Source organism: Arachis duranensis, chromosome 3 (genome assembly GCF_000817695.3).
Source record: "Arachis duranensis cultivar V14167 chromosome 3, aradu.V14167.gnm2.J7QH, whole genome shotgun sequence".
Classification (NCBI taxonomy): domain Eukaryota; kingdom Viridiplantae; phylum Streptophyta; class Magnoliopsida; order Fabales; family Fabaceae; genus Arachis; species Arachis duranensis.
The window spans coordinates 117,755,163-117,767,607 of record NC_029774.3 but is presented as its reverse complement, the minus strand read 5'-3'; the positions used below and the strand labels follow the sequence as shown (position 1 = coordinate 117,767,607).

The window sequence follows — 12,445 nt, the reverse complement described above, 5'->3', positions numbered from 1 at the left end:
GCTGGTGAAGCAGAAGGAGAAGCATAAGCAGCATTTGAACAAGACGAAGAAGATGACGTACTGCAGCAGCAGCCACGGTGGTGATCGAGGTAGGGTTAGGTATCACAAAAATATCTATTTACTTAGTCGAGGAAGTGAAAAAGTGTTGTTAACATTTCCTATTATTTTTGCTTGAGTAGTTAGATATCATTATGAATTGTCGTTGTTCACTCTGCAATCTCAGATTTGTTAGCAACTTATCACGATAAATAGGTCACTTCCAATTTGTTTTTGCAGAAAAATTCAAATACTGCTAGAGGATGGGAACCATCTTCATAAATTTAGTTATTAAAGGGGTGTTTTCATTTACACTAGTATGTCATCAATTGAGATTTGTGTTGGAACTATTCCAAAATTCCAAAGGGCATTGTGTTTGAATTTGGATGGCTTGATTTGTTAGTTTGTTACCTTTTGAATTGATGCTTTTTTTTCCTTCTGATTGTGAGTTAATTGTGTGTTTTGAGAATCAGTTTTATGCTTATTAATTATTGAGATGAAATACTGGTTTATGAATTCAGGGAGTCAAGTAGAGGATATGGTAACTAAAGCTGGTGGATATAACAGAGTAGTAGAAGAGAATAGGAAATTATTTAACATGGTTCAAGATCTGAAAGGTTGAATTTTTAATTGCTTATTTAATTAATGGCCACTGTTCATACCCTAAGTCGAGGTGTTCGACCCGGGATGTTCGACAGACAAAGCGACCGACCTCTTCAGGTTAGGACAACCTGACCTCTTCCCAAAGAGCTCGGTCAAGTCCCCAGAAAAGCCCAGAGAAGGGCCCAAATAGAGGAACACACCTCAAATCCTAAGGCGGCCCAAGCCTACAGAGAGAAGGGCAGTTCCCTTGAAAATAAGATGACTTCACTAAAAGATAAGATAAAGATAAGATAAGATAACTAACTTATCTTATCCACAGAAGGCCACATCTCACTATTATAAATACACTGGAGCACCCAGGTATAACTCATACTCTGATTCTACTCAATACCTGCTTAATACCCTTGCTAACTTAAGCATCAGAGTCCCTTGCAGGTACCCCCCACCCTCCAGGGACGAAGGATCAGCAGCACTTTCAGTCCCACAAGTCGGACACACCAGCTCCAGCCGCTACACACCTGTCGGACACGTCAGCTCCGACCAACACAGAAGATCTCGACCAAGATTGACCTACAGTTTCAGGTAACCCTCGGAACAGCCACTTTCTCTTTATATATTATTGACCAAAGTTAATTTTGTCAAACTTTTCAAGTCCAAATGATAGATAATATTCGAGTTTAATGCAGAATCAGACCCCATATTCCAGGCTGAATCCAAGAATACTATTGATTTCATTGGGGAGGATGGTTCTGTATTCGTTTTAGATCCATCCAAAACATTGAAAGATGGAAGGAAACTTTTTCAGTTCAGTTAGGTTTTTGGTGCAAAGGCTGGCTAAGGTAGAGTTCCACATGCTGATTGCAGAAATTTTTGCTCCCCTTCCCTCTCTTTTACATCATTTTATTGAAATTTATTTTAACTTTGTACACAGATGAGGTTTTTAAGGACACAGAGCTGTTAATTAGATCCGTGATGGATTGATATAATGTTTGTATTTTCGCATATGGTCAAACTAGATCTAGGAAGACATACACCAGGGTAAGATAAAAGAAGTATGATACACACTGCATTCGTTCTTCCATATATTAATTAATGTGGACACAGACCAATGAAATAACAAGCAATGCCTGCTTACTATATATGCAAACTTAAACCAATTATATATCCATCTAATATTTTTTGTTTCTTCTTTCTTTTGGCAGAGTGGTCTATCAGGTGGAACGTCTAAGGATATGGGGATCAATTATCTCGCTCTTAATGATTTGTTTTGAATGTCTACTGACAGAAAAGACATTATGGCATATGACATTTATGTTCAAATGGTCGAGGTTTACAATAAACAAGTTAGAGACCTACTTGTTGAGGACAAAACAAATAATAAATTAGAGATTAGAAGCTGCAATGATGATGGATTGAGTCTTCCTGATGCTATATTGCGTCCGGTGACATCTACAAGTGATGTTTTGACCCTCATGAAACTCGGTGAGGTCAACCGTGCAGTCAGTTACACTGCACTGAACAATAGGAGTAGACATTCCCACAAGTATTTTTTAAAATTTGTTCAGACCCTATAACTTAAATTTAAATGTTTAATGCAGACACTGATAATAAAGGTTGTTTAATTCACTGTACTCACCGTGCATGTTCACGAAAAAGATACATCCGGTAACATGATTCGCAGTTATCTGCATTTGATAGACTTTGCTGGAAGTGAATGAGTAGAGAAGTCCGAAGTCACAGGGGAAAGACTAAAGGAAGCACAATTCATTAACAAGTCTCTTTCTTGTTTGGGAGATGTGATCACAGCACTAGCTCAAAAAAATTCTCACATTCCATACACAAATAGCAAACTCAGACTTCTTTTGCAGGACTCCTTAGGTACACACTATGATGAACTGTTTGACTTTTTTGGTGAACTATTTCACTGATAAATTTTAATTTAGGATAGAAAAAGATTGGAGCAACTTTACTCTAAGCCATTCCTAAGGTTAGTTTATGATTGCATTCTTATGGATGCTGAAATGGGTATTGGCTGTCGTTTCTGATATTAAAGGAAGCATTGCTATTTTATGTTCAGATAATTTAAAAAGTTAGCCTTCTTTTAAACCAGCTTCTCCTTAATGATTTTCTATCACATCTTTGATGGAGTTTGTTTTTTTTAACTCCTAATTCTTATACCATTATTATAACTATATATTTTCTTTAGACTAAATTATAATTTTAGTTCTCATATGATTCAATTTATTTATAATATTATTTTTGGAAAAATGGATATCTTAAGTTTTCAAATGTCATCTTAATTTGATAGAAGTTTTAAATTTCATTTTGTACTTGAAGATAATAGATATATTTAATATTTAATTTTCTTCTTTTTTTTCTTCTTGGTTTGTGGGTTAATTAGAAACTTTATCCTAGAGTACATATAAACAATTATTATCTACATAAAATTTACTTTTTTTATGTTATAAAAGTTATTCATTCGGCCGATATAAGAAAAAAGGAAAGATTAGTTTAAAAAATTGTTAGGAAGATTTTATTATTAAAAAGAATTTTTAATGATAAAATTATTAACAATAATTAATTTTTCTTTTAACAAGTTTCAAGTTTAAGAGGAAGAACCATATTTTTTTATAAAAAAATAAATACATTCTTAATTATTTTTTTACTTATTTTTGTTAATTTGTATGTTAATCTCTTTTATATTTCGTAAATTTTTTGTTGATTAATTATTTCTTTAGTTTTTTATTTTTTCTGTGATTTTTTATTATTTTTTTTCTAATTATCAATAAAAAATAAAAATCGAAAAAATATTGTCAAAATTAGTTAAATTTTGGGACAGATAAAATTTATTGATATCAAAAACATTGAAATGAATAAAAAAATTATATTATGATATATTTTTCTCAATATTTAATTATTTTTAGCTATCATAAATATTAAAAAAATTTGTGATTAATAATTGTGAAATTAATTGTATTATCTAATGATTAATTTCTGATAATCGTTCTTTTAGTGTCATTTATTTTAAAGAAATTATCTAGATTATTTAATTTATAATCTTATATCTTCTATTGGTATTTTTACCTCTTTAACATTACCATGAAAACATTAAAAAACCTAAAAAACCAAAGGTCACTCTCTCTTCTCCCACCCCCTCCCTACCCCTACACACACGCGATAAAAAAGAACAGAGGTCACAAACAAGACACACACACGCAATAAAAAAAGAAGGTCACAAAGAAGACCTAACGCAGTGACCGACCATCCTTTCTCTTTGGGGTCTCAGCTCACTCAACCCAGAAAGACACCGCCTAACTTTTTGCAGGGTTAAACCCCAAATCATTCTACAAGATACAAACTTGTCATCATCTCCAGTGGTCTCGGCGTCTCCATTTCGTTCAACAGATAAATTTTCTGACAATCGAATAACAAGTTAAGGTTTTGCCCTAACTGTTACAGTCCCAACATAATCTTCTCTTCACTCTTTTTTCTTTTGCTTTTCTTCTCATTTTTTGTAGTTTTTCTTTCGGTCATTTTATCAACTAAAATTTTGTCTTCTGAAAATATCCAGTTAATACCTTTATGTGAATAGGCTCAGTTCAAGTATCTTTTGTGATTATTTTTTGACTAATACTAAAATTTTTGTTGCTCTCGCATGTTGCTGAGTCTTAATTTGAACCAATATAAGATATCGTCATATATTTTGGCATGCATGTATCATGCAAGGATATGTCCAACATCTTATTCTTATTAAGTTCTTTTTTTATGCTTTTTGTTAGCAGGTTGTAATACGTGGGTAGCTGCTACTTTTGTTAATCATCTTGATTAGGAAGCTACATTTAAGGTAACATACTAAAATGTAAGTTATTAACATGAGAGAAGTTCAAAGGATAATAACAGAAAGCTATTTTTTATTAATTTCTTTTTAGCAAGTTAATTAATTCAGTTTCACTGGGGTTGTATTGGCAGTGTGAAATTCGGTAATTTTGGTATTACTATATTGTATCCAATAAAAAAAATATTAAGCAGATAATTTAAAACAATTTTAAGAGTAAAAAAAAGAAAATCATATTTATAATTTTTTAATATTGATTCTGGTCTTTTATATTTTAATATTAATCTAATTTTTGTATATTTTCTTTTTTTCATATCGTTTGTAATGCATATTCCAATTAACAAATTCATAATTCATGATTGTTTGTTTAAATTATTATTAGTAGTAGTGGTTAGCTTTCTGAAACTTCTCAACATTATAATTAGCATTAGTAGAAATTTAATTTACTAGAATAAATAACGATATTTTTGTTCATCTAGTTCTTCTTTTGTTTATCAATGGTTGTTGTTCCTTCTTTATGTTTGTTCTTTATGTTTATGGATTCAATTTTATTACCTGTTTTTCTTAAATTTGTTGAAATCTCCTATTAAGGTTTACTTTATTATAATGCTCTTTTTTACAGTAAGAGACAAGATCTTTTCTTTCTTCTTGAATCTTTATACCAAGTCTCTCTATCTGATAAGGCTGAATGGCGATGGATGCCAATAGAAAAGATCCAAACAGGTATGGTGCTCAGCATTAGAGAAGATGTTTTCTTTGCTGCATTTTCAATTCCATTGAATATATTTCAGATTAACTTTTGAAAATTTTAATGTCAATTAAATATCGATGTTATGTCATCTATAGTTTTTTTTAATTCTTTCTTAGATATTTTTCATGTTGTAACTTATTGGCTTCTCATTTATATGTAGGCCAGATTTCAGAAGTTGTCGTAATCTGTAAAATATGTTGTATAGTAGTTCTCCAAAGTGGTTTCTTGGGTATTTTTCATTAATATATTTTTAATTTGTTACTTTTTTTGTATACTTAGTTAGTTGGTTTTTTGGTTAAAAGTCTCAGTCTTAGATTCTAATCGTACCATTATTTGCTAATAGGAGGTTTTTGGCAACCCAGTAATATTGGTCCAACGGAAAAGAACTGATTTTTAGATTTCGCATTTTCAATAACCAGGTAACGAAATATATTGTGGAATATATATATCATGAATGTTAACTGATTTTGAATGGTTTGTTTTTAATTTATATTCAGTTAATGGTCTTTTCTACTTTTCTCTTCTTGATAGTTTCTTTTTCCTGTTAGATGAGTTTGATTAGCTAATTCTGAGTTCTTAATCTTTCTAATCTCAAATGGGTGTAGACTATAACAACTCTAAAAAGATTAGTTTTGATAATTATCAATGTCCATTCAAAATAAATAATATAATCTTTACTAGTCATACATATATTGATACTGACTTTAAAAATTCAGCATTTATTAATACGTGAAAAGATGATTCGAAATTCATGTACATGATTTGGTTTCAGAATCCATCAAGATAACAACAATTTCTTTTTCATTGTTTCTTTCAAAACTTCAGTATTTTTTCTTGGACATTCAAAAAGACCTCATATGTGTTAGTTACTTAGTTACCTATTTTGTGATGCTCATTATAATGTCAGTTCATTTATGTGATTATTGTTCTCTTGTGTTGCTCAGTTGGTAATATGGTAGATTTAAAGGTATATATACATCTCTTTGTTAAATAATTAGGTAAAATTATGTGAAGCATTTTTTAGCATATTTTGTCACACATGAATTAACTTTGGGAAGAAATTTGAATATAGGGTGAGAGACATCTTCCCTCAAGTTTTATTTCAACTCATGGCGAAGGATTAGGGCCAATGTTCTATGTCATTGACGAGCTAGATAATTGTTTAGTGCTGGAGGTGATAAGAAAGAATGATCAGTTGCTCATAACTGACTACTCATTTAAACAGATTAGAACTTTCTATTTTATCGATAGAGGGGCATTTGTTCAATTTAGGTATGTCGGTTTTGGAATTTATTTTATTTTATTGTGGAATCATGACAACCAACCCATCCAAGTTCACCTTGATCCTCACTCATATGTGTCTGAGCTAATGGACTCAGAGACACTTGATAATGTATCAAGAGTGTTCCACATAAAGTATACCAGGATTGATGAGGACTCATCAGCTGATGTGATGGTTCTATCTGGGTCTGAACAATCTGATGATCAGTTTTCATCGAATGGTGATGAAAACAATGACCAAGATGGGACACTAGTTGGGGATAATCCGCATAATCCGATAGATTTGTCTAATGAAAGCACTTTATCATTGGAGGTCAACGAACAAAGTAACACGACAAACGAATTGTCTGATCATAGGTAATGCTAAATGTTACTTTTTTTTCCTTCTGTTTTGGATTTTAATATCATGAGATAGCTTGCTATTTTTTAGTGTGGTGACTAACATATTCATGTTATCCTAAATTAGATACACTCCAGAGGTTTATTATGAAAAGATCATCACAGCTTCGGATCTGGGTCAATCTAGATTGGTAACTTGATCTCAAAAGAGTGGTTTCTTTTATTTTTTTTTCTTGCAAGCTTATTGAATATTCTTCCTAAATCTGTTATTCATTGTGTATGAAAATATTATGTTTATCTTAACTATGAATTATTTGTTGTAGTATTTATCTTCAAAATTTGCTGCGTATCTTAAACTATCTGGAGATGGTTCGATTTGGACGATCACTGGTCCAGATTCCAATGTAGAGAAGAATGTGTTCTTTTTCCACTTATTGAAAAGTGGAGGAAGAGGTGGAGAATGGAAGTTTGGGATCGGGTGAAATGAATGTTGTAGAGTATATAATTTAAAGGAGGGGGACTCATTACCTTGAAACTCGGCTCGATAGCTAACCGCCAGATAGAGTTGTCGATTCAGCGATGTTAGGCCTCCTATGTATAACTCTATTTGATACATATTTTGAATTATATGTTAAGTTGTTTTGGACATATATTATTTTTTTTATTAATGAACAAATTTATATATGTTGAAAATATTTTGTTTTGGTATCAATAGGTATCTTGATGTTATGTGTTTTTAAGATTATACGTAATAGTAAACTACATCTCTTTTGGACTTCTTTTTCCTGTTTTTTTAGTGTCTAACAATTGTTATTATATTTTATTATCTTTTATTATCTTAGAAAATATATTATACTATTTATTCACATATTGAATAATTGTTGTATTATATTGTTTTATTTTAACGTAGTGATAATTTTGTAATTATCCAAATTTAATACAACATATCTATTTTTATAGAATACATTTTAGTTATATTCTTAGTATTTTTCTTTTAACTAAGTTTAAATTTTGTTCGTGCATTACACTGGTTATCACGCTAGTATATATATAAAAGCCACGTTAACTTTTTTTTTCCGTTTCTCTTAATGGCTTCGACAAAAAACTAAAAAATAAAAAATAAAAAAAATGGTATTAGAAAGTGATAACTTAAGGTANTAAATCATGAATAATTCATTATTTAATTTTAAAAATTCGAGTTGTTATACATACTCATGATGTGTAATCTATCTTAAAGTTACACATATTGCTCCTCGTCGTTAATATACTCTCTAGCCACATTTTGGATTTCTTGCAATGTCCACACAGGCTTGGTGGTAAGGTGTTTCCTAAAATCTTCGTTCAACAGCCCGTTTGTCAGACACAAGTTGGTCATCGAGTCGGTCAGGCCGTCTATCTCCAGGCACTCATCATTGAACCTGTCCAGATACTTTTTGGTTGGTTCTCCGCTTCTCTGTGTCACTCCTAGCAAGTTGATTGAGTGCTTAGCTTTGGCAATATGCGTGGTGAATTGAGCCCGAAAAGCACGGGTTATGTTCGCGAAGGTTGACATGGATCCTTGGAGAAGAGCGTTGAACCAACGGATTGCCGGTCCTGCCAAGGTAACGGGGAAGGTGCGACACCTCACCTTATCGCCCACACCTGCCAGATTCATCATGGCCTCAAAGGCTGTTAGATGTTTCTAAGGGTCCTGGATTCCGCCGTATCTCATGTCCGTTGGCTTATCGAAATGCTTCGGTAATCAGACTTCGAAAATGGAGTGGTGAAAAGCGGTTGCCTGTCGTCGCCTCCTTGGTCTTTCTCTGCTATCTTCTTGATTTTCCTCCTCGGCGTGTCTCGTTGGAGGGCGAGTGTAGATTATAGGGTTTTGCCGTCTCCTCGGCACCTCCCTGCTTTCTCCTTGGCTCTCTGGCTCAGACCGTGGGGTCGGCATGCGTTGGGCTCAGTCCCTTCGGGGACTTCTTCCTCTGGGTTCCTCCCTCCTTTGAGGAGACCGGGAACGATGTTGCCTCGGGGCGGGCTGGTAGCACTCTCTGCTCACTAGCTCCCGCTCCAGGTTCTGCATCCCGTGGTGCAGCTCCTGCATTATCCTAGCGTTGTCGCTCTCCGTCCCTCCGAAGGGACGCCTTTCCTAGGAACGGGAGGGAGGCTCACCTCGCCGAGAGGGGTGGGGATTGCGTGTGTTCGCGAGAGAAAGCCAAGGAGGCTACCCTACTGGTTCCGTGAACTAATTCCACCCCACGTGGCTCGCCTCCATCCCCTCCTTCCACAGGAACCCACAAGAAATCCATTCAGGCATGTCCCCACAGACGGCGGCAATGTTCGTTTAGCCAGGTAACGAACGGGTCGGTTAATCGAGGCGGTAAGAGAAATGGGGGGAGTCCGGCCCTGGTTGAAGAGTGGATGGATCTCCCGGGTTTGTGCTGAGAAATGGAAGGCTAGGTCCGCGCAACCTCCCAATGTGTGGTATTAGAAAAGGGGGAGCCACCTGCAAAAAGGACTCCGAAACTCAAGTTAGAATCGGTGCCAATAGCAGTAAAGTGAGGAATAATGACGTACCTCGGGGAAGGATAGGGCCCTCCCCCTATATACCCTGTACCTAGGGCGGGTCCCAAAGTAACATACCCGCCTTTCAAAAAATTTCCTTTCTCCCAACTGTCAGGCGCTTAGCTGAAGTAGTGGAGGTGTTGGGTTGGCTTGCTAGTTCGGGTTAGACGTACCCGTTGGATCGGTCGCCCAATTCGAAGCATAATACCAGTTGGGCCGGGCCGAAACAATATCTTTTATTTTTTATACTATTTAAAAAAACTAACTTTTCTTTTATTAATTGATTTTAGAAATAGTTAATCCAAACATGTTTGTTGCGAGAATAATATTAATTATATTAAAATATTATATACATACAAAAAAATTAATTATTATTTAATCATTGATAATGATGATCCAAATTAGTAAAATGTTTAAGTCGATAGTTATCTTTTCTTTTATTGATAAAAAAATCGTAAAAATTTGATCTGATCTGTTTTTATCTCAACGAGATCAAAGTCAAATAAATTTTTAATAAGAAAAAGTATACAGAACGTTTTTTTTTTAAACTAAAGTAAACAATAATTTAAAATTTAAATTAATTAGATATAATTCTTATTAGTGGGCTGTAATGCGACCCAATGTTGACTTTGTTGGAATATCTCTCGTATATATGTCACTGAATGAGTATACATCTTATACACTCCTTCAGTGCAGCTCAAATCAGAAGGAGTGACGCACATTATGGCTTCAGAGACCATGAAGAACGTCAAAACAGACCCAGAGATGTCGAAATCAGACAAGGAACTGAAACAAGATGAAGAAGAAGTTTCTCCGATTGAGGAAGTGAGACTCACTGTGGCCAACACGGACGACCCAACCCAACCCGTTTGGACCTTCCGCATGTGGTTCCTGGGGCTTATCTCTTGCTGCCTCCTCTCCTTCCTGAACCAGTTTTTCGCCTACAGGGCGGAGCCCCTCGTCATTACGCAGATCACGGTGCAGGTGGCCACACTGCCGATAGGGCGATTCATGGCCAGAGTCCTCCCCACCACGAAGTTCGGGATAGGGTCAAAGAAATTCTCCTTGAATCCGGGACCTTTCAACATGAAGGAGCACGTGCTGATTACCATATTTGCGAACGCCGGCACCGCCTTCGGGTCGGGGTCGCCGTACGCGGTGGGGATCGTGAACATCATCAAGGCGTTCTACGGAAGGTCGATCTCGTTCGTGGTTGCATGGCTGCTGATCATCACTACTCAGGTGTTAGGATACGGGTGGGCAGGGTTGCTGAGGAAGTACGTGGTGGAGCCAGCCCATATGTGGTGGCCCGGCAACCTTGTCCAAGTTTCTCTTTTCCGGTACCTATCTCTTTCATTCACAATTTCTCTTAGCTAGCATTAATGGATTATACTTTCTTTTCAATCCACTTTCAAAACCCTAAACTCCTCTACTCTTCACTGGTACTGGTACATTTTCATTAACACTGAAATTTGAATTTATTCAAATAAAATTGGTTTTTGATGAAATAAAATTGGTTTCAACTCATAATATTATAAAATATAAATAAATTAATTAAATTAATTGAAATAAAAATATCTGTTCCTGTATTATAAAAAAATAAATTCATCAAATATAATTATCTTTGGTATTTATCGCGAGAATGGATATGAGTAGAAATTTTAAAAGTACGAGGATAATTAGGCGAATAAGCTAGAACTTCCAATAATTTTTTTAGAATTTATTTAAGTGATTCCTATATATATAAACAAGAAAAGAATAAAATAATAACAAATATAAGTTTTAAAGATTAACATGATATATTTTAAAATAATATGAAATTAAAATTATAAAAATAATGCTACAATAAACATTTTTTTGTCAACTAAGTCTAATTAATTTGGTCTAATATTAACAAAAATAATTTTTTTTACTCTCACTCACTCACTCACCAAATTTTATTATTCAACTTAGTTAAATTTGGTTACAAAAAATTTATGTGTGGACTACTTTTCAATTATAAATTTTCTTTTATAGATAATAATAATAGTCACATATATATAAACATCTGCTGTCAACAAAAAAATATATAAACATCTGCTACATTTGTTTGGAAAAAAAATTATATTTTAGGATAATATATTTGGATAGTCATCTACTAATTCATAAAAGTACACATTTTTTATATGAATTAGTGTGTACATAAAAAAGTACACAAACTATGAGTTAGTATATCATTTCTTCTATTTTTTTGGTTATTTTATAGATAAATTTAATTTCTATACACTTAACATTATAAAAAGAATTTTTATATTGTGATGTGGTTACTGACACAGTGACACATGATTAAACTAACGCAGAGCTCTGCATGAGAAAGAAGATGGGCGCAGAATTTCAAGGGCAAAGTTCTTCTTCATTGCCCTACTCTGCAGCTTCTCATGGGCCGTGCTCCCTGGATACTTGTTTCAGACCCTCACAAGCATTTCATGGCTCTGCTGGGTGTTCTCCAAGTCAGTCACCGCTCAACAGATTGGCTCAGGCATGAACGGTTTGGGTTTGGGAGCCCTCACTCTCGACTGGTCCGCCGTTGCCTCCTTCTTGTTCAGCCCTCTCGTTTCACCATTCTTCGCCATTGTCAACGTCTTTGTGGGCTATGCACTAATCGTCTATGCCGTCATCCCTATTGCTTATTGGGGCTTCAACGTGTATGGTGCAAATAAGTTCCCCATTTTCTCCTCCTCCTTGTTCACAGCACAGGGCCAAGAATACGATATACGCTCCATTGTAAATAACAAATTTGAATTGGATGTTGAAAAGTATCTCAAGATGGGTCCAATTCATCTTAGCGTCTTCTTTTCTCTTACTTACGGTTTTGGATTTGCCACCATTGCCGCCACCATTACCCATGTCATTTGCTTCTACGGAAGGGAGATTATGGAGCGGTATCGTGCTTCAAGCAAAGGCAAAGAAGATATCCACACGAAACTGATGAAGAAATACAAAGACATACCATCTTGGTGGTTTTATGTGATGCTGTTCGTAACGCTTGTGGCTTCTCTCTTACTATGCATCTT

General features: G+C 34.6%; 1 protein-coding gene across 1 annotated transcript in view; it reads left to right on the top strand.

Moving 5' to 3' along the window:
* The first annotated feature begins 10,095 nt into the window (after positions 1-10,095).
* Positions 10,096-12,445, top strand: part of LOC107480427 (oligopeptide transporter 4) — a 3,440-nt gene continuing 1,090 nt past the window's right edge. The window contains 2 exon segments of the mRNA XM_021138923.2: positions 10,096-10,732; positions 11,732-12,445. The exon segment at positions 11,732-12,445 is cut by the window's right edge and continues 22 nt beyond it. Coding sequence (XP_020994582.1) covers positions 10,116-10,732; positions 11,732-12,445 — 1,331 coding nt within the window. The 5' untranslated portion in view covers positions 10,096-10,115.